Here is a 26201-nt window from a genome sequence, read left to right as displayed (position 1 = left end):
CATATGCCTACTCTATCACCCAATAAGTCTGTTCCTAGGTATATATCATAACAGAAATATAAGCATACATATACCAAAGGACACGAACAAAATTGTTATAGCAGCACCCTATATAATAAAAGCCTAATATGCAAATTGTCCCCTCAGGTGGTCTTTCGACCAGGAGACCAACTGGGAAACTGGGAGTTCGACCGCTTGCTATGACATGCACTGACCACCAGGGGGCAGCACAGATCATGGTGGGCGTCAGCGATGTGGTGCTGGCAGCAGGTGGCAATGGAGGTGCTGCTGACCCCGATGGGCCCCAATGAGAGTGGGACCAGCGGGACTGTGGTGGGATGGTGGAGCAGGTGAGGGGGGCAGTGCCAGGCCAAGGCGAGGTGCCAGGCGGGGCTGTGGAGCTGTGAGGCTGGGGGTGCCAGCTGCAGCCCTATCTCCGTAGGCCACCCAGAGGGACCCCACCAGTGCACGAATTTGTGCACCAGGCCTCTAGTTATTCATAAGAACCCAAACTGGGGACATCCCAAATGTCCATTAGTAGAATAACAGATGAATAAACTGTGGTATATTCACTTAATGACAAAATATGCAGCGATGAAAATGAATTAGCTAATGCTGCCACAATATTATGCATTAATTTTACAAACATAATAGTGAGAGAAGCCAGGCACAAAATAACACTGACTGAATGGTTTAATTTATATAAAGTTCAAAAGCACACAAAAGTAATCTATGGTGTTAGATGGGGATTACCTTTGGGAAGGAGGGTGGGGAGTGACTGGATATAATGGGATATAAGGAGGGCTTCCAGGGTGCCAGTAAGATCTAATTCTGATCTGGGAGGCGGTTATATGTGTATGTTCACTGTGTCATAACCTCTTGGTCTGTACACGAAGGCTTTGTGCACTTTCCCATGTCTGGTATACTTCAATTAATTCTTTTAAAAAAGAACCCTAGCAGGTTTGATTCAGTGGATAGAGCATCAGCCCAAGGACTGATGAGTCTCAGGTTCGATTCCGGTCAAGGGCACATAAGCAACCAATTGATGTGTCTCTCTCACATTGACATTTCTTTCTCTCTCCCCGCCCCCCTTCTACTCTCTCTAAATATCAACGGTGAGGATTAACCAAAATAAATTTTAAAATTCTTTAAAAAAAAGAAAACCCAGGAGATGGGAACTGTTTTTTTTTTGGGGGGGGGGGGGTTGGAAGGTGGGAAAGGAATGTGAGGGAAATCAAGATTACATAGAGGTGGCTGAGCTGTGGCACCATTACAAGAGGGCATGAGGACTGTTGAAGGGAGAAGGGCAGGAATCGTCGCTAACACCTCACCGAAAAGTCTCCGGGTACATCAGCCCTAATTCCCCACCAGCCCTACACCTCCTATTCAAAAACAGAACCTTTGGGGCAAAACCCAATGTTTCCCACTTCTGTCTCCAGGCTGAGACCCAGTGTTTGAAGCCAAAAGTGCGGCTCTACGACTAGGTCCTGCGAAGACCGCAGGCCATTGGTGCAAATGTCCTAGCAGCTAAACTGGAATGATCGCCAATACTGGAGTGGGAGGTTGTAGGTGTTGCTATCCTTGCCCAAAGGAATTACCTGGTGGCTGTGTTCTCTACCGCTCTCTCTCCCTCTCTTTCTGAAAGGGATGCCAAAAGCGTCATACCCAGCCCTGCGTTCTCCTCCGCCCCCCCCCCCCCCCCCCCCCGGGCACACCTCTACTCTAAGCCCCATCCAGAGGTCTGAAGTCACGCTCCCGTGGCCCGAGCCACTTTCCGGGAGGAAAAGGACAGGAAGGAACCACTGGTCACAGGTTCCACTGACCAGAGGGGAAAACCCGAGGGTGGCGGTTCCTTTTCGCGGGGGGGGGGGGGGGGGGCCACACCCCCTGCACTAAAACACCCCAGAGCACTGGTCCGGCATCTGCGTCGGAGAGGCGGAGCTGCCCCGGGGAGGAAGCGGCCCCAGGCTGGAGGGGAACACCCCTCTTTGATCCCACGAGGTGCGTCAGGGAAAGTTGGATTTCGTTTGGCCCGGGATGGAGACACCTCTCCCCACGCTGCCACCGGGACCAGAGGAAGCCGGGCTCCGCTCCGCCCCGACCTCAGGTGGTGCGCGTGTGACCCCAGCCGAGAGCCTGACCTCTTTTCCCTCCCGCCCGCCCATCCCCACCCCTTTCAAGGCCGGGACTTTATTAAGGCCGGTTCCGTCCGGGCTGAGCCATCGGCTTAGAAGAAGGCAGGATCTGGCGGAAGCTCGCGGCGACCAGGCAGCCGGAGAGGAGCCGTGACCAAGAACGAGGTAGGGACGGTCCTCCCCGAGGACGAAGCGCGGGAGCTCCGTGGGAGTTTCCCCGTCTCCCCGCAGGCCGAAGCCCCAAGGAAGCGCTCGGGTAGCCAGAGCAGGCGCGCCCTGGGCGCACGCCTTTCGGGGGCGAGGGAGGCCCCGGGAGCGGTGGGCCGGCCCGAGGGAGGTGGCACAGCCCGGCGATCGCCGGGCAGCGGGCACCCGGGCCCGTGGCCGAGGGGCGCAGGGACCCGCGCGAGCGCCGCGCGGCGGGGACCGCCCGCTCCGGGTTCCCGTCACCGGCGCCCCGGGTTCCCCGACGCCCCGCCTCCCGTTGCGCAGCGAAAGAGAGGGGCCGGGAGAGGCGGGGCCCGCCCCTCCTCCGTCCCTGATTGGTGGCTGCTGCTGTCCGTTCAGAATCTATTTTTGATGGAGTCGGGGGGGGCCACCCAGGGTGCCCCAGATCACGTTTGCCACTAGCAGCCAACCAGTCGGGCCCGAGTCCGCGGGCCAAAAGCGATTGGGGGCGAGCGAGCTCGGCCCCACAGTCCCCCGTACGGCTGCCCCCCGCCCGAGCCCGAGGAGGTATATCCTGCCCCACCGGCCACCTCCCCTCGTGGAAGCGGAGCAGCGGCCTCGCTGTAGCGCAGAGGCGAGATGTAGCGAGCCGGGGGTCGCGGCTGGACGCTCGCCTTGGCTGGGAGTGTGGGGGGGCACGCCGGGGGCCGAGGAGGACGGCCGAGGAAGAGGAGTGATGAGAAGAGGGGGCACCCTGCCCTCCCCGAGACCACGGGCCCTTGCTGCCGCTCGCCAGGCGCCCCCCTTCCTCCTAAGCGAGGAGCAGGTCAGTCCCCTTGCGGGGTGGGGGGCGGAGGGCGGGAGTCCTGGCTCGCAGCGCATTTGCTGAGTCCGAATCGGGGAGAGGCGAGGGAGGACAGCCGTTTGCTTCTCCCCCTCCGTGGGTTTGGGGATAGTAAAACGGGGCTTTTGTGTCCCCTTCTCAGGGCATCCTGGTTCCGTTTTGCTTCTTTCATCCCAGGGCCTAAGGCCTGCCCGGAGTCTCTTTACTGGAAGGAGTGGAGTTAGGGACTGGCTTCTCTTCCTGCCCGGCTCCTTTCAGGTTAGGTGGCCTGCGTGGAAGACGGGACGAGGGAGGAGGGCCAAGTCTTAGCAGACTCAGAAAGTTTCCTGCCACAGGAGCAGTGGACTCCCTCCTGCTCAGAGGTTTCCTCTCCGGTGAGGGCCTTTGAAAGGACCACAGCCTCGGTTATAGGTTAAAGGAGCCTGGAAAAGGGAGTCCTGGCGGCTTGAGTTGACAGAGAGAAAACAATACTCATGGACCAGTTGCTGGAATTGACCCACCCTTTCCCAAGCCGGAGTTGACTAATTGTGTGTTTGGAATACTTAAGGACCTAGTCTTCTGAACCTCGGGAAATTCTCTTTAAAAGTATTTTTTCACTTTCTAAAAGCTATTCTGGTGAGATGGAATAGGGTGGGATCAAGGCCTGGGGACTCCTTTAGGCAAAAAAAAAAAAAGTGGCTTCATTACAGCCAAAAAGACATACACTCGGGAGCAAGTACATTTTGGTTTATGCTGCTTTCTTTCTTGTTTTGCTTGGTTTTGTTGGGTTTTTTTAGTTGGTGCTTTTGTTTTTTAAGAATTCCACTATGTCCAACTCTCAGCAACCCTGGGGAACAGGGCGAACCGAGAGAATTGAAATGTGTGCATAACAACCAGTAGTTTTACCCTCTTTCTCTTCAAACTGCGATAACTCCCGTGTCCCTATCTGACAAGCTCTCGGGGCCCAGAGCAGGGGGAGAGAAGCAGAGACAAGAGGCCTGGCTCCAAGTCAGCGTCTGAGCTTTTTGAAACACTGTTGACTCTCAAGGGCAGGAGTGGGGAGGCCTCTGGCTCTTGGCCTCGGGCTGGCAGGCTTGCCTCATTGCCCAGGGAGTCCTCCTATTTTTTTTTTTTTCTCAGGGGCTCGGGCGCTTGGGAGTCTGGGGACCTTCGCTCAGTGATCAGATTCTCCCTGTTTAATGGCCCTGGGTGGCTGTCTTGTGATTGTAAACAATCGTGTTCTACAGTGGGGTGTCTGTGTGGCAGAGAGTTTGTGCCTGAATGTGCAACTGACTCCCCTGGAAGACCACATCTAAATAACCCCAGGTTCTTCGTGAGCATCCAAGAAGGGGTGTCCCCCAGGACATCCCTGGGCGCCCCCCCCCCCCCCGATTACTGAGAAGACAATGCAAGGTCTCCTGCACAGCGTCTTCCCCGTCCCAGGCTGCTCACCACTGTGGGTGAGCCCTGTGGAGCGGTGGGTTGCTGATTGGGAGGGTGGCGGGATGGTGCCTGCTGGGCCTCCAGATGTTGCCATGCAGGAATGGGTCATTTTAATGGCCAGAACAAACTCTTGGTCTTGTGCCTGCTTTTGTGCCTCCCAGTACGAGCTGCCCTTTGCTGGATCATAACATTCTCTTCTTCTTGTCTTCCTCCCACATAAGGTATTCCACGCAGTTTCTCGTGACTTGAAGGACCGGGGATTCTGGGAGGTCCCAGGTCTTCCCGGGAAGGAAGGAAATCGCTGGAAGAAAGGTGAAAGACAACAGGCACTGCCCCGGGACCAGCAGAACCTGAGAAGCTGTGGGAAGCTTAAGGACACCAGCCAGAGGCGTGGGAAGAAGCCGCAGCCCCAGACCCACGCTGCCTTCGGAAAGAACTGAACTCAAACCACTTTTCATGAAAGAAGGGCCGCCCCAGAGGTTACCCCACATTTGGCTGGGCTCTTCCACTCTGGACGTCCCCGCTCGGAGCAACCTGCTGCTGAGAACCAAAGAAGATAAGAGGCCTGATTCATTTCCCCCCAGCCCAGCGCTGGACAACAGGAGTCAGGCGTCTGCACCCCTAGTGGCTGGCTGCGGGGGCTGGTGAGGAGTTTCTGGTTCCCTCCAGCCTGCGGCTTCAGTGCTTGATGGGGCTGCCTGTTGGTCGATCAGCTTTTGCAGCACCTGGTAGGAGCGGAGAGCCGTGGGAAGAGGTCCTGCGGCACCCGAGCCTGGGTTCACCCCAAGACTAAGTTCTTTCCTGAGTTAGAGAGGGAGAGAGAAAGCGAAAAAGAAAAAGGAGAGAAGTTTCCCCTTCCTGTTTTCCCTTCCCGTCATGTCCTCTAAGTTGGAGCTGAAGGACATCCACCAGCTGAACGGGACTGGCCCTACTGCTTCACCCTGCTCTTCCGATGGCCCCGGGCGAGAGCCCTTGGCCGGGACCTCCGAGTTCCTGGGGCCTGATGAGGCTGGGGTAGAGGTGGTGGTGATTGAGTCTCGGGCCAACGCCAAGGGGGTGCGGGAGGAGGACGCCCTGCTGGAGAACGGGAGCCAGAGCAATGAAAGTGACGACGTCAGCACAGACCGTGGCCCCGCACCACCCTCCCCGCTCAAGGAGACCTCCTTTTCCATTGGGCTGCAAGTGCTCTTTCCCTTCCTCCTGGCAGGCTTCGGGACTGTGGCTGCGGGCATGGTGCTGGACATCGTACAGGTAGGACCGGGGGAGGGCAGCTCTTGACCGTGAGTCCCGGGGCCATCTGTCCTCCTGAGAAACGGCCTCTTGGCGCTTTCTCTCCACCTCCAGTCGGAAGCAGTTGCTGCTTCCTAGAATACGGTTTCCTTTTGGATCAGAGCCTCAGTTTCTTCTTGGTCTAGTTACTACAGACCAGACGCCTCGAGGAAGCCCGGTAGCCCCAGGGAAGTGGTCAGGGCAGTGTGGCTTAACGGAAGCAGAACTGGTTCCAGAGTTCGGGCTTGGAAGAGGAGGATGGAATGGGGCTGTTGCCTGCCATTCCTCCTGGGCATTCCTGCTAAGCCCAGCTCAGCAGGAGACATTTCCATGGGTCTCTACGCTTTCTTTTCCCTTCCCTTGAGGTTTCAAGGATACCCATAGTAGAAAGCTCAGTTTCAAGTCTCCTTTCCATCCCCCTGCTGGGCAGGAATTTGCCTGGCTGCCAAGAGGGTCTCAAATGAAAAGGGAAGGTTCTTAAAGGCATTTTGTGTTGCTTATCTGCCTGTAACCGTGGCAGGATCTTGGGGCATGGGGTTGGGCACATGCTGTCTGTTGCATGGTTGGAGGGGGGTGGCGTGATAAGACATAGAAGTGCTAATTCTGCGACATAAATGGGGGTAAAATGTAACCAGGCTTGGGCAAAACTGTCTTTGCCCCTTATCTGTCTTCATGAACCTGCCTTGGACAAAGAACGCTCTTTTTTTTTTTCTTTATTGATTAAGGTATTACATATGTGTCCTTATCTCCCCATTGCCTCCCCACCCCCTAAAGAATGCTCTTTTTGAGGCTACTGGGTAGAATTATGGATAAGAATTGGTAGATCCTGGAAGAGCCAGGGATATGCTATATTAGTGTATTGTGGGTTAGGACTTACCCAAAACCTCCAGGTCCAAGAGATAGGTAATGTCTTCTTTCTAGATAAAAGTTTTTGAAGGACAATAAGGCACACAGAGCTTTCTGATGATGCCACATTTAACTAAGTCAATCACTAGCAAATATTGCTGCTGAGTACTGGGCTTTGTCCTACGTATTCAGAGAAATACCAAATACTGCGGCTGAAGGAGATTTGGCCTTTGTTTTTGTTTTGTTTTTTAATATGTTTTTATTTATTTCAGAGAGGAAAGGAGAGAGAGAGAAACATCAATGATGAGAGAGAATCATCCATCAGCTGCCTCCTGCACACCCCCTACTAGGGATCAAGCCCACAACCTGGGCGTGACTGAAATCAAACCCAGGACCCTTCAGTCCGCAGGCCGATGCTCTATCCACTGAGCAAAACCAGCTAGGGCTGCTCTTTAGGACCCATCAGTGTCTGTGACCGTGAAATCTCAGGAGGATATGGAGCTCAGCAGCCCTCTCCCGTGCCAAGCCAACCCTACAAATGATGCCTGTGGTGATGCAGAGTCCTGCTGATGGGTCTCCCCATGCTCTTGTCCCAGGAAACTGAGGGTAGTTGGTTCTAGATGGTTCCTTCTTTGACTTGAGCCCTTCAGGAGAACCCTGCACCTTCAGGGGCTAACGAGGATGGTATTTATGTCATGCCAAAGTGCCTTGTACTGCCTCCTCACCCCTAACCTGATACCTTGAGAATTGTTCCCCATGCGGGTGAGGAAGCCAGCTTGGAGCTGGGAAGGTCAGCTTTGGATTCCCCCCCAGGGGCTGCCCCTCCTCCTAGTGCGGTGAGAGTTGGGTAGCAGTTTCTCCACCTTTTCCATCCCTTTCCTATGTCCTTGGTTCTCAGTTTTTAGAGTTTTTGAGTTCTGATTTGGTATCTACAAAAGGGTATAGAACCAGGGTCCAATGGTGAACTGGGAGAGGGTTGTCTTTATTTTCTAGATATTGGTATGGGGAGCATTTGCTGGGCTCCTCAAAATGCTAATCATCTCCATTTTGTAGATAGGGACGTATGGCTTAGAGCAGTTAGATAACTTGTCCTTGGCCATCTGACTCCGAGCCTGACCATTAACCTCTATGGCCTTCACCATGGCCATGATTCACCAGTTGATTTAAGAGTCTGGAAGGAGCCCTAACCGGTTTGGCTCAGTGGATAGAGCATCGGCCTGCGGACTGAAGGGTCCCAGGTTCGATTCCGGTCAAGGGCATGTAGCTTGGTTTCGGGCACATCCCCAGTAGGAGGTGTGTAGGAGGCAGCTGATCGATATTTCTCGCTCATCGATGTTTCTAACTCTCTATCCCTCTCCCTTCTTCTCTGTAAAAAATCAATAAAATATATATTTTTTTAAAAAGAGTCTGGGAGGAGTCTGCTCTCTTTGTCTTCCCCTGAAAAACAGGGTGGACTGAAATCTGGAACAATTGGAGTTATATTCTAAAACAAGCAAGAACAAAAGTTCTTAGAGGGCCCCCTGCCTTCCCTTCCCACATACTATGAGAGTTGCAGAGCTGGAAAAGGCTTCTGACATCTTGCCTCACCCCCACCCGACCCCCACAAGCCTGGGACATTGAGAGATCTAGGTAGGGAACCTCTGGAGCCTGGCCAACACACCCACAGAGGGCCGAATTTGTCCTTGGCGTGGCACCTCAGCTCGCTGCAGAATTAGGCCCAGTTGGTATGGATGACAATGGCTGGATTGTCCTAGTCGCCGTCCCCCAGCCTCCCTACCACAGCTGGGCTGGAGCAGGCCCTGCAGAGAGCTGAGGAGAGCATGGGAGAGAGTGGGTGCATAAAGAACAGGACATGAGACCGCAGGGAGATTCTTAATCCGTATCCAGGGGAGCGAGAGGGGGCAACTGACCATCGCAGATTCCGGAAGAGCAGGGTGATGTGTAAGGATTCACACCTGCATTTCCCTTTCACAAGCTAAGATAGCCTTCAGTGGGGCCTCATCTGGGGGTTCCTAAAGACGGGGGCCGTGGGGAGGAGGTGGCTGTAAAGTGTCCCCAGTGTCTCAGAGCCCATGTTGGTGCAGATGTTTCCTGGGCCCAGGGCCCCCAACCTTTCCCCACTGCTGGGGAAGACCCAGTCTCTTCCTCGAAGGCCCTTATCTGCCCTCCTCTCTACTCACTGTGTACAGCCAGCTCTGCTGTGAGATAGGGGCTGGCACACTGGCCAAAAGCAGGAAAAGGGTAAATGGACTGCTATTTGCTCCCACTTCCCACCGTAGCTGCATGTTCCTGCAGCACTTGGGAGGGAAACAGGACGGGGCCCAGTGTTGGAACTGAAGTGGATTGGGACATGGGAACCTCCCTGCTGCACAGGCCTTGGGCCCCACCCCCCAGCTTGGGCCTGGCTGCTGCAGGGCACCTCACTCCCTTGTTCCGTTAGCCTTTTGAGGAATGGGGGTGGCAGGAGGTGGTGTGCGCACCTTCACTGGAATCCCCAGCTGTGTTAAGAGGTCCTTATTGTAACGTACTGCTCGCTCGCTGAGGACCCCAAGAAAAGGAGACCCCCTCCCCCAAGCACCGCCTTCTCTGGCTTCTCTACCTGCTGCGTATGTGGGAGCATCTACAAAGATGAGAGTGAATGGCAAGCATGGGCTTGGACGAGTGGATTGGGAAAGGCATTCTCTCCTGCCCGGCCTGCACCCATGGTGGTGGGCACTCCTGGGCATGACACTCGGTTCCATCTCACTTGACCACCCCTTTCTCACAGTGTCCAGCTCTCTCTATCTATCCTGGCGTTGCCCTGAGGCCCTTCTTGGACAGCTACAGGACACCTGCAGAGTTGTGTGTGTAGGTGGCTCAGACAGGTGAATACTGGGCTTACTCCAATCTGAGCTGCAAGGTCAACTCCAGCCCTACTTCCCAGGGTCTCCCTCAGCCCGTGCTTAGAGCTTATCTCTACCAATTTTAGTCTTAATGTTCTCACTCCTATTCTTCTTGGCTGTGACTTTCTTCTCCATTGCTACCCTCCAGGGGGGAGGAGGCTCAGGACAGAACACTCTAAGGCAGGCCGGGGGAGGGGAGGCGTGGAAGGACAGAGGAGAGGGACTGGCAGGGCCACTGAGGTGAATGCTCTGAATCAGGATTAGTTCTGAGTGTGGGACAGGCAGTCTCATCCCTCACACCCAGAATATCAGGGACCCGTGAGCCCCACCTCCATAGGAAAGAACTGAGAAGCAGTGAAATGTGTAGATCCTCCCCCCCACCCCTCCGCAGTGGGGCCCTGCTTCCTGGAACGCACCCTTCTCCACCCCCAGCAGAGCAGGAAGGCGTGGGTGAAGGTTTGGCTGAAGGCTGGGCTGACAGGGCTGACGGGTTTGACTTCGCGGGCAGGCACTCCCAGCCAAGATGAACAGGATGGGCCTGAATTAGGCCCTGTCTGCCCTGCCACATACAGTACTATGGGCTCCCGACTGCTTCCAGGCTGCCCCACAACACCATCTCTTCCCAGAGCTCTGTGTGTGCGTGCCCTGAGCTGCGTCTTTGAGAGGGTTTTGTGGGTAAAGAAAGCAGGTGTGTAGGACTTGGCTGCTCTGACCCAAGGGCCAGCTTGGCTTCACCGGGCTGGGCTCAGGGTGCCTGAGGTTGCTGTATTCTATGGGGATTAGGGGACTTGCATAGGGGCTGTTACTGTGGCTGCTTTTCTCCCCGCCTGCCTGTCTCTCCTCTTCGCACTATTAAAACCCTACATCTTCTCGGTCCTCGTGTAATTAAAAGGAGAGAGGTAGAGAGAGAGGGGGCATTTGGGGAATGCTGATAGTGGCTGCCAGGGGGGCTTAGCTGAGCCTCATATATTATTTTTCTTAAATGATTATAAAGACAAACAATATTCCTTGGAAATGGTTCAGAAACTATTACTTGCAAACACTCAGAGCATTTCTTTCCGGGCTCTTTCCTCTTTCCCTTGGCCAGTGCATATGCATTACATACACCTCTTGGAGAACAGAGCTGGGGGGGGGGGGGGGGGGGGTTGTTGAAGCTGTGCTTAGAGAGGCCTTTAAAAGCCCACAGTAGGCCACCCTCCTGAGGAGAGGGGAATTCTTCCCTCTCTGAACTGTTGTCCAGTTTAGGTGAGGAAAGAGGAGGTGAGCAGAGCAAGGCCGGGCCTGCAGGGACCTGGAACCCCAGGGTTATGCACAGCATCCAAAAGTGACAGCCCCGAGCTCCTCCCGGGCCCCGCGGCTCACTGTGGCTGCCTCTCTCTCGGGCCCTGGGGTGAGAAGGGATTCAAACCCTTCCAGCATTTGGAGGGGGAGGCTCTTCTTGTGGGTGCCTGGAAGCTCAGCAACTGTTTCTGGGGGAGAGGGGGTGCAGGGAAGAGGGTTTCTGAGAGGGCTTTCCTAAAGAGAGTCCTAGGCCCTCCACCTGTGAGGGGCCAGGCCGAGAGCCCAGGTAAGGATAGATAAGCCCTAATGAGATGAGCATGCACGCACGCACACACATGTGCCCAGCCAGCATGGCTCAGTGGTTGAGTGTCAGTCTATGAACCGAGAGGCTGCAATTTGATTCCCTGTCGGGGCACATGCCTGGGTTGTGTGCTTGATCCCCAGTATGGGGCATGCAGGAGGCAGCCAATCGATGATTCTCTCTCATCGTTGATGTTTCTGTCTCTCTCTCCCTCTCCCTTTCTCTGAAATCAATTAAAATATATGTTTTAGCCCTAGCCGATTTGGCTCAGTGGATAGAGCGTTGGCCTGCGGCCTAAAGGGTCCCAGGTTCAATTTCGGTCAAGGGCACATGCCAGGTTGCAGGCTGGATCACCAGTAGGGGGTGTGCAGGAAGCAGCCGATCAATGATCCTCATCATTGATGTTTCTATCTCTCCCTTTCCATTCCTCTCTGAAATCAATAAAAATATATTTTAAAAAATATATATATACTATATATATATATATACTATATATGTTTTAATCCCTCCCCCCCCCCTCTCTCGGAGAGGTCCTTGCCTTATAGGACCCCCAGTGTCCAGCCTCACCTGGTCTCTAGTCCTGGCCCAGCCCTCTCTAATATCCTTGATCATTTTTTGGTTAATTGTGGCAAAAAAAACCACATAGCATAAAGTTTACCATTTAAACCACTTTTGAATGCACAGGTCAGTAGTATTAAGTACATTCACATTGTTATGCTACCATCACCACCATCCATCTCCAGAACATTGTCATCTTGCAAAACGAAAACTCTGTGCCCACGAACCACCAGCTCCCCTTTTCTCCCTGCTCCCACCCACTGGTACCGCCATCCTACTTTCTATTTCTATGAGTTTGACTTCTTTAGATACATACAGAAGTGTTTGTCTTTTTGTGTCTGGCTTATTTTACTTAGTACAACGTCCTTAAGGTTCATCAGTGTCGTCGCAGGTGACATGATACACCTCCTTTTTAAGGCCAGATAATATCCCATTGTATGTATATACCACACTTTATTTATCTATTCATCTACCAATGGGTTGTTTCCACTTTTTGGCTATTGTGACTAATGCTGCTATGAGCATGGGTGTACAGAGGTCTGTTTGAGACTCTGCTTTCAACTCTTAGGGATATATTCCCAGCAGTGAGATGGCTGGATCATGTGATAGATTCTATTCTAATTGTTAGAGGAATCGCCATACTACATTCCATAGTGATTGCATCATTTTACATTTCCACTAACAGTCATAAGGGTTCTAATTTCTCCACATCCTTGCTAACACTTGAGGTTTTAGTGTTTTATGTTTGTTTGTTTAATATATTTTTATTGATTTCAAAGAGGAAGGAAGAGGGAGAGAGCGATAGAAACATCAATGATGAGAGAGAATCATCGATTGGCTGCCTCCTGCAAGCCCCCCACTGGGGATCAAGCCCACAACCCAGGCATGTGCCCTTGACCGGAATCGAACCTGGGGCCTTTCAGTTCACAGGCCAACGCTCTATCCACTGAGCCAAACTGGCTAGGGCTGGTGTTTTTTTTAATAGTAGCCATCCTAATCGTTGTCGGTCCAATTTGCAACCTTGCTCATCTTTAACTCTAGAGTGTTGGTGCTGGAATTGCCTTTAGAGACCCTTTGACCTGGTCCCTGAATTGTACATTTTATAGTCAGTAACTTGAGGTCCTTGTAACTTGCCTAAGGTCCCCCCTGGTCAATGTGGGGCAGATGTTGGAGAGACAGCGTGAGGCCCATCCCTGGGGTGTCCTGTGGGAGATCTAAGGCTGTCGGTCCAGGACATTACAGCACGTTGCCTCAGCCTCTGTACTTCTGCCTGGTCACCTGCCCCTTCCTCCCTCCCCAGAGTTGAAGTCTTTCCATTCTCAAAACAAATAAAGGAACCCACGGTGCTGCCAAGGCCAGGGAGGGAGCCGCAAGCCCAGCCTTTTTCACAAGCCTTCCGTTTCAGCTGCCACTAAAGTAGCTTTCAGATAGCCAGCCCTGGCTCCCACTTTTCCCCCTGAGCACTAATGGGTGCAGTGCCCTCTGAACCCGTTTCCTCATTTACCAAATGGGCTTAAAAATAGCCCCTACCTCACACGGTTGTTGATAGGGTGGAATGGAAAATGCATGGAGAGCGCTTGGCCTCGCACAGTCTGCGAGGTAGATGTTTGCTGGAGGACCTGGGGGCGAGCCAGGCCTCACAGTGTCGGGCTAGAACCCGTGTCTCCTGCCTCCCAGCTCAGTCTCTCCCTGCAGGGGTGCACTTGCGTCTCCTCGCTGAGAGGTTGGGAGAAGTATGTAGGGTGAGAGAGTGCAGAGGCAAAATAAAACGCCTCTCGCAGACCAGCATTTTGAGGTTTGGGGACCACGGTCTTAATTCAGACCCTGTTCAGAAGGAGAATTGCGATGGCTGAGGCCCAAAGCCCTTAGAGATAGAAACCAAACAAACCCTAATCTCCTCAGCCCCGTGGAGCCCAGCTCTCAACAGCTGAGACAACACTACCCAAGGCTGAGGCCGCAGAGAAAACGGACTAAAGGCAGAGGGGATGGGGATTGCAATTTGAGGGGGAATCTCAAAGGAACTTGGGGTGTCAGCCACCTGGGGTGACTCAGCTGTGTGGCTCTTCACCATTCTCTTCCCCCTGGCCTAATAGAAGGCAGTGGAAGTAGAGCCAGGCTAGGGTCTCCTGACCAGAGAAGCCTTTACATGTACGTCTCCCCTGTTCTGGGTGGGAGGGGGGGGCGGGGGAGGGAGGAATGGGGGTGACTGTGTTGTTTGGAGCACCATGGGCTTGGTTTGGTTCCAGGGTTCTTGGAGGAAAAGTGGCTGATGTGCTCACTCCCTGCTGATCCCACTTCCTCCTCAAGCCCTCCTGATTCCTGACTATCTGTTCAACCTCGAAGCCGGCCCCTTGGGGCACTGAAATTCCTGAGATCTGTTTTCACCTTGTAGCACTGGGAAGTCTTCCAGAAGGTGACAGAGGTCTTCATCCTGGTGCCTGCACTGCTGGGGCTGAAGGGGAACCTGGAAATGACCCTGGCATCGAGGCTGTCCACCGCAGTGAGTGTCCTGGCCGGGACGACTGGGGCATGCAGGACTCTGGGCAGCACGGAGCCAGGCCGGGAGATCGCTACTGGCCTCCTCAGCCGCCCAGGCCTGGGGTGTGGGGCTGGGGTGGGCAGGTGTAGGGAGATCCCGGGCTGGGTGTCCTGCTCCTGGCAGGGGCTCCCTGCTCGAGTGGTTCCCAGGCTCGGTTTCTGGATGTCTCAGCCGTCCCTGGACGCTTGCCCCCTGCCCCTCCTGTTTTGCAACCCGCCTCGTGACTGTTTATGCAGCTTTGACAGGCAAGCATCATGCTGGTCCCTCCACCTGCACAGATGGGGGCCGCCTCTGATCTCCAGCCCTACTCTGCAGCTGGGCCGGAGCAGAGCCAGGCCTGCCCCGCCTCTCCCATCCCATTCCCTTTCCCCCTTGGCTTTGAAGGAATAGCCGGGGAGGGGTGCTCATCACCCCCACCTCCCAAACCCCTTAGATCAGCCCTGACAGTTCAAAGGCTGGACCAGATACAGGACCAGGGGGTAGGAGGTAGGGGGCAATAAAACTCAGGAGGCAGGGGAACCAGGTGGCAGAGATGTCCCTGCATGGCTCCCAGTCTGGAGAAGGCAGCAGAGAGAAGTGGTAGCCGGCCTAGTCTGCCCCAGCTTGCCCTGCTCTGGCCTCCTGTGCCTCCTCACTCCTTCCCGAACACACTTGCGGCCACAGTCCTGCACCAGCAGCTAACCTTTCCTTCCTTAGGACAGCAAGCGGGCTTCAGAGCTGGGGGTCCATCGGGCCATTCTCAGCTGTGCAGGAATGGGCTGTCCTGATAAGCGGGGCAGAGGGTGCAGTCTGGGGTGGGCAGGTGTCTGGAGCAGCTCTCCTGAGAGGAGGAGACTGCCTTAGGAGCACCCTTCCTGCCACCACCCGCCACAGGAGCTCAAGGAGCCCCTTCCTTCTCACTCTAGCCCCCCGTTCCTGCTTCACTCTCCATGGGGTCATGTTCTAGTCCCAGAGTCTTAGGGCGCATGCACTGCTTCCTGAGCCAGTTGGATGCTAATGTTCTGAGCTGCAGGCCTTTTCCAGCCTGGAGTTCCAGCCCCCTGTCCTCCCTCTCCCAGGCCAACATCGGGCACATGGACACACCCAAGGAGCTCTGGCGAATGATCACTGGGAACATGGCCCTCATTCAGGTAAGACAGCAGGAACCAGAGAGACTGGGCTGGGGTTGAAAAGCTTGGGCAGCCTCAGCTGGGCCCCAAGTGAAGTTCCGGCGTCCTGCCGAGCTGGCTTCTCCGAAAGCAGCTTTAGGAGGGAACCAGGTTTCCCAGGAAAGCAGCCAAGAAACTCGGTATCTCAGTGTCAGTTCTGGGCTCCCACTGCTGCAGGGGGCTCATGTCCCCACAGATCAGACTCCGAACACTGGAGTGCTGAAATGTCCTTGACCACCCTTGTCTCATGTCCCCTTGTGGCCCAAGCCTTGTCTCTGGGCTGAAGTCCTAGGCGCCATTGAACCTCACCCCAGTCCCCAGAGGAACACTCATTCCACCAGTAACATGTCCTGGACTCCTGCGGGGTGCACTGCACAGTACTAGTGTCTGGTGTGAAACTAAACAAACAAAGACATCATTCCCGCTTGGGAGGACTGGACGGTCCCGCCCCACCTACCTCCTGGGCTGCAGAGAGCCAAGACAAGTTCTCAGCTAAGAAGCTCTGCTCCCAGTGCTCTCCAGTTACCACTCCCCCCTCAGGTGCAGGCCACAGTGGTGGGCTTCCTGGCGTCCATTGCAGCTGTCGTCTTTGGCTGGATCCCTGACGGCCACTTCAGCATCCCGCATGCCTTTCTGCTGTGTGCCAGCAGTGTGGCCACAGCCTTCATCGCCTCCCTGGTACTAGGTGAGGAGGGAAGGGAAGGGGAGGAGGCTGCGAGGGGAAGGGAGTAGGGAGAGCTGCCCCAGAGGTGTCACCTGGGCCTGGCACCTCCAGTCTCTCTTTGTGTCGCTACCCCTCTACCTCTTCTTACCCTTCCTGGCTCCTCTCCTTCCTCCCCAGGTATGATCATGATTGGGGTCATCATTGGCTCTCGAAAGATTGGAATCAACCCAGACAACGTGGCCACTCCCATTGCTGCCAGCCTGGGTGACCTCATTACCTTGGCACTGCTTTCAGGCATCAGCTGGGGACTCTACCTGGAGCTGGGTGAGGATGAGGCTACCGAGGGTGTGAGCCGGGTGGACTCCTGGGTGGGGTTGGGAGAGATGGTTAGTGTATATGCAAATGTGTAAGCATTTCTTCTGTGTTCTTTATTTGATTGGAATACAGTTGTAATAACTCCCCACCTTAGAGAATTGAAGTTAAGTGCTTATCTCAAGTTCATGCAGGTAGCAGGGGCAGGATAGAAAGTATCAGACAAATATGTATATTCCTGCTGGATTATTGCTTCCCTTGGAGGGGTAAGGTGTACAGCAGGGGTCCTCAAACTTTTTAAACAGGGGGCCAGTTCACTGTCCCTCAGACCGTTGGAGGGCCGGACTATAGTTTAAAAAAAAACTGTGAACAAATTCCTATGCACACTGCACATATCTTATTTTGAAGTAAAAAAACAAAACGGGAACAAATACAATATTTGTATTTGCATGTGGCCCGCGGGCCGTAGTTTGAGGACCCCTGGGGTACCGGGTAAAGGAAGGGAACGGAAGGCTGGAATCTGCTTGCAAAATGGAGAAGGGGAGGGGAGAGAGTGATTTCTGGGGATCAAAGCAAGAAACCTAGAATCTGGTCTCTGCCCCTTATGAGTCCAGTGCTGGGGAAGCTTTCAGCCTTGGTTTTCTCATCTACAAAATGGGAAAGCCTGGCCCCACCTATCTCCTGGGCTTACAGTGAGAATCAAATGAGGTTATATACGTCCAGGCATTTAGTGTGGGGTGGCTGTTGATCTGTTGGGATATTTGCAGGATCAGCCAGGGGGAGGCTGGGAAGAGAGAGCCACAGTGCTCACCTCTATCTGATCTCTGCTTCTCAGAAAACTGGAAATACATCTACCCCCTGGTGTGTGCCTTCTTCGTGGCCCTGCTACCTGTCTGGGTGGTGCTGGCCCGGCGGAGTCCAGCCACAAGGGAGGTGCTGTACTCGGGCTGGGAGCCTGTCATCATTGCCATGGCCATCAGCAGGTAGGCTCAGGCCGTGGGTGCCTACCCCCACCCTCTCCACCCTGCCACAGACTCCCTTTTAAGCCAGAAGAGAGGGAGCATGGCACTGACCCCGGAAATGCCTTCAATAGTGTGTCAGTCACTTGTCCTTCTATGATGAATGACAGAAACCATCTGAAGAGGGTTTCATTGAAAATCAGAATGCATTTGGCTCAGGGAACTAAAAAGGCACAGCTGGACTCAGGAGCAGAAATTATATCATCAGGGCCCCAGTATTCTCCATCTCTTGGTTCTGCTTTTCCCTGTGCTGGCCTGCAGTTCTGGTTTATACTTTTCTACTTGTACTAATTCAGTGGTAAGAGAGATTCTTTCTCTCAACAATTTCACAAAGTCCCATTATAAAGTTTCATTGAGAAAAAATAATAATCTATATATATAAAAGCCTAAGCGACCGAACAACTGGTCGCTACGATGCGCACTGACCACCAGGGGACAGATGCTCGATGCAGGAGCTGCCTCCTGGTGATCAGCGCACTCCCACAGTGGGAGCGCCACTCAGCTGACCGACAGGTGCCAGATGCCAGGCTCACGGCTGGCCAGCGCAGCTGCGGTGGTGTGAGCCTCTCCCGCCTCCACACAACGCTACTGAGCAGCAGTGGCAGGCGCAGCGGGGCCAGGATGAGCAGGAGTGGCACGGTGCCTGGGCTGAGGCTCCTCCCCAGCCGCCTATCACTGTGCGCACTACTGCATCAAGGGGTCCCGGATTGCGAGAGGGCGCAGGCCAGGCTGAGGGACCCCACTGGTGCACAAATCCGTGCACTGGGCCTCTAGTAGTAATAATAATAAAATAAAATTTCATTGGCTCTCCTTCAGTCACATGATTATTCCTGAACCAATCACTGTGGCCTTGGGGATGCGATGCTTTGATTGGATGAGTTTGGAGCCTAGTCCTCATTGGAGTAATGTCATGTGAACCACAGCTACTGAGTTTGAGAGAGACCATCCCCTGAGGAAAGGGAAATAAATACTGAACAGGCAGAACAGCGAGATTCTCACAAGCAGGTTGCCCTCTGGATGGCGCCTCCAGCCAGCTTGGGAGGTGGGTGCCATCAGCTTGCTCAGGGAGCACTGTGACAGCCGAATGTTATGAGCAGCAGCTGGTTCTGGCAAAAGAAGCAAGGACGGGGAGAGCAGTGACTCCTGAGAGCCACCTTGCTTCCCTTCCTGCCCACGGCCAGATGGGCCTGCCCTCTCGTGCCAGGGGCTGGAACAGAACCCCTTAATGGCCTTTGTGTCATTTTGTCTTTGTGTCTTTGTAGCGTGGGAGGCCTCATCTTGGACAAGACTGTGTCAGACCCCAACTTTGCAGGGATGGCTGTCTTCACACCTGTGATTAACGGTGAGGTTTGGCCTCAGCTGCCAGGGGAAAGGAGAGGGCAAAAGAGGATTTGGGGGGCTTTGCCTCAGTCAGGGTTCTAGCAGGCAAGAGAATCCAGCTCAGTTAGTTCAAGAAGGGAGAGCCGGGTAGGACCAACAAGAGATGCTGAGGCATCCAGAGATAAGCAGCAACAGGAAGCCCTAGTTCTCAAGGGGCAAGGGGAGGAAATAGTGTGACAGAAGCCCAGAAAGAGCCCTCCTCTGCCCCCCGCAGGGATAAGCCATAGCCACAAAGCAGAGAGGAAACAGGAAAGAAATACCTGGCCCCTGTCTCTCCTCCCACCCTTTTTGATCACCTATTCATGCCTCCTGTTGAACAAATCTGATCAGAAGCACCATCATGGGAGGTTGGGTGATACAGTCTGTAGAGTCAGCCTCGCAGGGCTCAGAGCAAGGCCGAGGGGAGCAGGGAATGGGTGGGGATGGGATGCCAAGGAGAGTAAGCATAGCTCCTGGGCGCCAGATTCCAGAGCGCAGAGCTCAGACCTGATCCTTGACATGGGTTACCAGAACCATTGGGTCCCTGGGTCTGCTCGGAGCTTTGGCGAGGGCCCGAGGCAAGCAGGGCCTCGTCCCCCGGGCTGTGTGCGACAGCAGGTACACACACCCCGCTGCTGGAGAAGTCAGGCTCCCTGAGTCGACAGATCCGCCTGTGTCCCTTCCTGCACACCCAGCCGCACCAGGGGCGCATGAGTCTGCCACATCTCCAGAGCGGGGGAATGGGAGGATTGGAAGACTCCTGGAATGGGGGTAGGGGATTGTCTTCGTCTTTCTTCTCCATGTCTCACTCTCCTCCTGGGGACTCCTCCCGTCCCCCATGTCTAAGATCCTTTTGTCTCTGCAGGTGTCGGGGGCAATCTGGTGGCCGTGCAGGCCAGCCGCATCTCCACCTTCCTCCACATGAACGGAATGCCCGGGGAGAACTCTGAGCAAGCCCCTCGCCGCTGCCCCAGTCCTTGTACCACCTTCTTCAGTCCTGGTAACGGCAGTGTCCCCGCCGCCTGGGTCCACTCCAGCCCTGGAGGGAAGGGTCAGCAGTCAGTGAGCTTCACTTAGGAAACAGCTGGGCCCAGATGCCAGCTGTCGTAGTGGGCACAGGCCAGGCAAGAAGGCTCTCCTTTCCTGAGAACCCCTGGGGGCTGGGACCAGGGGATGGAGAGGTAGAGGCCGTCAGCTGCCTGCTGCCCTGGAGTGTAGCGTGGTACCTCCTGATGTTGAAAGACCTTCTGGGGCCAGGTTTCCTCCTCACCCCTTCTCTTCCTCGCTCCCAGATGTGAATTCTCGCTCGGCCCGGGTCCTCTTCCTTCTCGTGGTTCCAGGACACCTGGTCTTCCTCTACACCATCAGCTGTATGCAGGGAGGGCATACCACACTCACCCTCATCTTCATCGTCTTCTACATGACAGCCGCACTGCTCCAGGTACCGACTGGCAGGGGCCCAGGGGCCAGGCTGCCCTGCAGGGGTGGGAGGGGAGGCCCAGGCTTGGCCCATCAGACACTCTGCACCTCTTTCTCCGGGACTGGACTGCAGTTAAACACTGGACAGGGGGCTCGGACGCACAGGCTGTAGTTCCAGCGCAGTCACGAACACACTGTGTGACTTTGGCCCAGTGGTAGAATGATCTCTGAGCCCAGTGATTGATGTGTTTGTACGTTGAGAGGAATGAACCAGAAGTGGTGGTTTTCAGCAGGTGGTGGTAGGGCGCTGAGCAGGTGCGCTCTGGCCACAGAGCTCCCCGTGGCTCTGCTTTGCATACTGGGCTTCCTTGGGAGATTTCGTATGAATAAAGGCTTTCCTGGCTTGAGAAACTGTTGAAACCAGTGTGCTAGAGAATCTGTAGGATCCTGTCCAGCCTTGCCATTCTCTGACATTCTCCCTTGTTGTGTTACTACGTTTTTCAACATTTTATTTAGAAATAATTATATATTCACAGGGCAGTGGGAAAAAAATGTACAGAGCGATCCCATGTACTGTCCACCAGTCTCCCCCAGCGGTACCCTCTTACATAAGGATAGCACGATGTCAAAAGCAGGAAATCAAAGCTGATACAATCCACAGAGCTTATTCAGGTTGCACCTGTTTTACATGCACGTGTGTGTGTTTAATTTTGTGCAGTGTTATCACATGTGTGGCTTCATGTAACCACCAGCACATCAAGACACAGAACTGGTCCATCAGCACAGGGCTGCCTCTTTATAGCCACACTCGCCCTAATTATTACATTTCAAACTTGTAGAGATTCGTTTCTGAATAGGTAATAACAGTCACATTACAGTTCAAACATTTCAAAGGTTCATAGTGAAACCTCAGTGAAAGGTCTGCTCTGCCCCCACCCCCACCCCCAGCCATCCAGTTCTCTTCCTCCCGGGCCATCCGTGTATCCATTTCTTTTTTTTTTTTAATATATTTTATTGATTTTTTTACAGAGAGGAAGGGAGAGGGATAGAGAGTTAGAAACATCGATGAGAGAGAAACATCGATCAGCTGCTTCCTGCACACCTCCCACACTGGGGATATGCCCGCAACCAAGGTACATGCCCTTGACTGGAATCGAACCTGGGATAGAGCAGGCCAACGCTCTATCCAGTGAGCCAGACCGGTCAGGGCCGTGTATCCATTTCTTATATGCCCTCCAAGCTGTTTCAAATGCATATAAGCAAACATACCTATTTTTCTTACTTTCCTCTTTCTTTTACACACAGGTAGCCCTGCCTTTTTCACATAACTATGTGTCTATCACAGAGATCATTCCACATCAACATGTAAAGAGAAGAGCACCCTGATATTTCACAGCTGCATTCTATTCTGTTCTAGAGATGCTCCCTAAGTTCATTTAACCAGTCCCTATTGGCCATCGCTTATCCCTTCACCCCTTACCCCCACCTTGAGAAAGGCTGTGGGTTGGGACATCTTGACAAGGGCTGGGCTGAGAACCCACCACATGCAGTTTCCCCGAAGCAGTCACCCAGGCCACCACGTTCCCTTGCAAGTGCACTTGGTGGGAAAGAGGAGTTGTCTGAGGCTGGAGGTTAGCCCTTGGCCTGCATTGGGAAGGATAAGCCTTAGCTCACTATCCTTCTTCTGCCCTCCTCTTCTCCAGGCCTATGGAGGGGCACGGCCTGGCACTTATCCCCAGAAAGGTTCTTCCTGATCCTTTGCTGCTTCCTCAGCCATGTGTCCCAGGGCCTGCTCGGGGCTGGAATGTAGGGACAGCTGCTGCCATTCCATTCCGGAGCGTGAAGTCCTCCTGCCACGCTCTTCATTTGGGGCTCTGCTGAAAAGGGTGTGAAGTTATGAGGGCAGGGAGGGGCTGGCCCTCACCCAGGGTCAGGGCCAGGGCCACAGGAGTACCGGGCAGCTGTGCAGGGGAGGGGGAATGTGAAGGGTGCTAGAACTGTAAGCACCGGCCCCCCTGGAGAGAAGACAGAACAACCAAGTTTGCCTAAAAATAGGTATCAACTCTAGTTTCTTTCTCCTGCGAGAGTCTCTGCTTTCTGCATCTGCACCCCTTAGGGCGGAATTTACATACCACGGCATTTGCAAAGTACCGTCAAGGGTAAAACCTCCCCAATGACTGTGCTGGAGCCTTCCCGTTAGAACCCATTTCATTCTCAGCCGGGTGCAGTGATTTAGGGAGCCCACCTGTCAGGGAGGGCGCAGAGCAAATAGAAGATGTGGGCCTGCCCATCGCATCTAAATGCATTTCCCACTTAAACCTGCGTGTGAATCTTGTTTAAATGCAGATTCTGATTTAAGAGATTGAGGGTCCGGGGGGCTGAGACTGCATTCTAACAAGCTCCCAGCTGCTGCTGCTGCTGGTCCTGGGCCCACTAGCAGGGTTCTAATCCAGATCCTTCTTAGCTGTCTGTAGTAATGGCGGGAACGCTAGGGCACAGAGAGACATCGGAGCAGCAGGTAATCCAAAGTGTCTTTCGAATTGCTGTGTACTGTCTGCTTTCTGTTTAGCAGACTTGTTCGTGATTCTGCTTTGCTAAGACTAACATTAAAACACACTTGCGCTCTTTGAGCCACAACAGCAGAATGGGAGGGTCAGGAGGAAGCCAGCCTGGGACCATCAGCTGTGACGCAGACGACTGTGCGGACAGCCGTCTCCAGCACTGTTTTTTTTTTTTTTTTTTTTTAATACATTTTATTGATTTTTTACAGAGAGGAAGGGAGAGGGATAGAGAGAAACATCGATGAGAGAGAAACATCGATCAGCTGCCTCCTGCACACTCCCTACTGGGGATGTGCCCGCAGCCAAGGTACATGCCCTTGACCGGAATCGAACCTGGCACCCTTCAGTCCGCAGGCCGATGCTCTATCCACTGAGCTAAACCGGTTAGGGCTCAAGCGCTGTTCTTATTCCACTCGGCTCCGGGGAGAAATCCCGTTCTGAAAAGCCAACTCCTGCCCCTGCCCCTGCCCCCTGCCAAGCTCCTGGAGACGCCAGCATGGCGGGAATTGGAGTGACCCTAGAATAGGGTGACCTAGAATTAGAGGCGAGAGGGCTAGATTCCTGTGGCACGTAGGGTTTCCGTCAGGGAGCGGGACGTAATGCTGACGTGGGTGACCCCGGAGAGTAGAGCATCTTCCTCTCTAAAGGGCTCACATTATGCCTGTCGTCTATTCAAGGTGGTAACTGCGGGGTGAGAACAGAGAGGTCACCGTGTGGAGAGATGAACTGCCCCAGCACCAGGACTGTGGAGAGCCAGGCCTTGTGATGCAATGAATGGGTCCGATCCAGTGGCCTTTGGCTCCCCCTGGAGAAAGGGAGGGCCCTAGACCGAACCCTTCTGTCTCCCCAGGTGCTGATTCTCCTGTACATCGCTGACTGGATGGTGCACTGGATGTGGGGCCGGGGCCTGGACCCCGACAACTTCTCCATCCCGTACTTGACAGCTCTGGGGGACCTGCTGGGCACTGGGCTCCTAGCACTTAGCTTCCATGTCCTCTGGCTCATTGGGGACCGAGACACGGACGTCGGGGACTAGCCTGGTCACTCAACCTTCTCCCCACCCTCTGCACTTTCTTTATGGATTTTTGTCTTTTGTTCCCCTCCCCCCACTGTACTCCACACTCCCACCTCTTTCTAGGATTTCACTTTGATACCGAATTCTCATTATTTTCAATGGGAATTTTTATACATTGAGCCAAGTTTGTACAGCAAAAATTCAGGCAGGACAGAGGGACTGAGGCAAGCAGTACAAGTAGATTTTTGAGACAGTCATCAAGTGCAATTTCATGGTGGGTGCCTCCAGGTGAGCTGGACTGGGGCAGGGTTTTCGTCTGGGATCTGGGATCATGTTTTGGCAAACTTAGCTTTGGCCCTAATGAGAAACCCTTTGTGAGTTGGCTCTGGTGTTTTTTTTTCTGTTTTTTTTCTTTTTTGGTTGAACAGAGGGATAAATATATCCCGCCCCCCCTTCCCCCTCACACACGCGTATACACTTTTTCTAGAAATGGACCAACTTCAAGGCAGGAGACAACTGCTCTTGGCTCCATATAATCCTAGCCCTGCTCTCCGCCCTCTGGACCTGGGCCCTTCTCTCTCTGAGAGACTAAGGTGGCCTGACTATTCAGACTATGCACGTGCCCCTGGCCCAGCGGCTGGTAAGCACCACCAGCCCCTGCCAGTGATCTTTTTGCAATCGATTGTCACATTCAGGAAGAAATGAGCAGTGGCCTGGTTTCCTTGTGACTCATATTCACCCATAGGTTTGCCAAGATCTATATCCTCTCTGGGCCCAGAGGACCAATTCTTTATCTCTGTTCAACCTTCGTCTCTAATTGTCTCTAAGCACTACCTTCCCCCAGAGTTGGCCAGATTGGGTTCCAAGATTAGGGGCAGGGATGGGTATGTGGAGAAGGGTTGGGAGGTGGAGAGCCACAGGGATGTCTCGCTGCTGCTGTTTCTCCTGAGGACACATGGTCACGTGGCCACCTTAAGGCTGTCACTTCGCAAAATCCCTCATTCTGTCACGCCGTGGCAATCAGCTGTCCTCTCGCTTGAATTCTGCCCACGTTCACCATTCATTCATTTACTCGTTCAACAAGTACACGGCCTCCCTCGAGGAGTGCTGCCGCAGGCATGGTCTGAAACATCCATTGAGCAGTATTGATTGCGTGCCTACTGCGTGCTAGGTACTGTGCCAGGCACTGACCAGCCTGTGGGAAGGGAAATACAGCTCCAGCCTCACCTCATTCCCCAGATAAAGGCCACGTGCTCCTTTCGTTTCCGCGCTGTGTCTGCATGTGTATCACCACGCCAGGTTCTGCCTCTGGATCTCCCTCCTAGATGCCACCTGTGTAAAATGCTGACCCCAGCTACAGCTCCCAGCCCCGTGGCTCAACCAGTGTCCATTTCTCTAAATGTCCCTTCCTCACCTTCCCTACCCTCTACCTCTCTTCACCAGCCACCCAAAAAAAGGATTCAGAACTAGTAGACTAGACATCAACTAGCTGCCTCTACTTTTCCCTGCCTAGCGCAAGGTTGGGAGAACACTGGAGTCCCTATCTTACCGACATGTTACTCTGAACAGATTGGAAATCTGTCCACACACATGTACAAAGTCTGGGCGTTTTGGATGCAGGTTTTTTTCTAGCATCTCTATCCACAGCCTTCCCAGAAACCCTCCTCTCTGTCACCTGAAGGACCCACCTCCAGGGAAAGGCGAAGGAATGACCTTGTCTCTTACCAACACCATGCCTTACCCAGGAACTTGCCCTATACCTCCAGACTCTGTCTTCTCTCTCCCTCCGTTCCCACCCAGGCCACCTAGTGGAGCTAGAACCTTAGAATCGGAAGGAATCGTAGAGGTTGTCTAGTTGGAATTGTGTCCAACAGAGTTCATTAACACCAGCCTGGGCTTGTCTCTGCTCCTCAGGCCTTGCGTCTTGTCCCCCGTCTCCAAACACATTTGTACACTTCTTGTACAGGCACCAAAACCAGCTCCTCTGCCCCTGAAGCTGTGCCCTGTGCTCCCCAGTCACCCCCGCCCTGTCGCTCACCCCTTCCTCATCTCGGCCAGGCTGCCCTGGAAGGCTCTGGAGCTTCTTTGCTGAAAAGGCAGGGAGGTAGGCGCGCCCCCAGTCCTGAGTGTGTGAGCGGAGGGAGGACTGTGGGGTGAGACGGCACGAAAATGAAGTTGGCTTTCATGGGAGATTCGTTTATGTTCCCTGATGGCACAAACCGCATGTACTTTCGGCCTGGCTGCAAGGAGCGGCATTGGTTTACTCTTGTATCCTTAAAAAGTTACAGAACTGTGTCTTAAGAGAATTATTTATAGTTACTATAACTGATTTGACAAATGTCAACATAACTGATAAATTATATTTGGTAAATAAAGAGGACGTTTATTTAGGTGGTTGGTTCTTGTGTGTCTCGTCAAAAAGCAGCTTCAAAAGAAAAAAGACAAATAAAATCAGCTTC

The 26201-nt window shown here is 53.8% G+C and overlaps 1 protein-coding gene across 4 annotated transcripts; it reads left to right on the top strand.

Moving 5' to 3' along the window:
• Positions 1–1983: 1983 nt before the first annotated feature.
• Positions 1984–26133, top strand: SLC41A1 (solute carrier family 41 member 1). Of its 4 annotated transcripts, none has more exons than XM_036343124.1 (12): positions 1984–2001; positions 2182–2300; positions 4791–5820; positions 14099–14206; positions 15304–15375; positions 15934–16078; positions 16235–16381; positions 17205–17352; positions 18651–18730; positions 19613–19747; positions 20040–20188; positions 23578–26133. In XM_036343124.1, exons 3-12 carry the CDS (start codon positions 5446–5448, stop codon positions 23761–23763), a joined length of 1545 nt encoding a protein of 514 aa, XP_036199017.1. In that variant the 5' UTR covers positions 1984–2001; positions 2182–2300; positions 4791–5445; the 3' UTR covers positions 23764–26133. The 4 variants fall into 4 exon arrangements, with proteins under 4 accessions (XP_036199017.1, XP_036199016.1, XP_036199018.1 ...); XM_036343125.1 differs by lacking the exons at positions 1984–2001; positions 2182–2300 and adding exons at positions 2714–3129; positions 3290–3405; XM_036343123.1 differs by having other exon boundaries at positions 1993–2300.
• The last annotated feature ends 68 nt before the right edge of the window (positions 26134–26201 follow it).

Source organism: Myotis myotis, unplaced genomic scaffold, assembly GCF_014108235.1.
Source record: "Myotis myotis isolate mMyoMyo1 unplaced genomic scaffold, mMyoMyo1.p scaffold_m19_p_18, whole genome shotgun sequence".
In the NCBI taxonomy this organism is placed as follows: Eukaryota; Metazoa; Chordata; class Mammalia; order Chiroptera; family Vespertilionidae; genus Myotis; species Myotis myotis.
The sequence above is the reverse complement of the archived record's forward strand: the minus strand, read 5'-3'. Positions and strand labels throughout refer to the sequence as shown.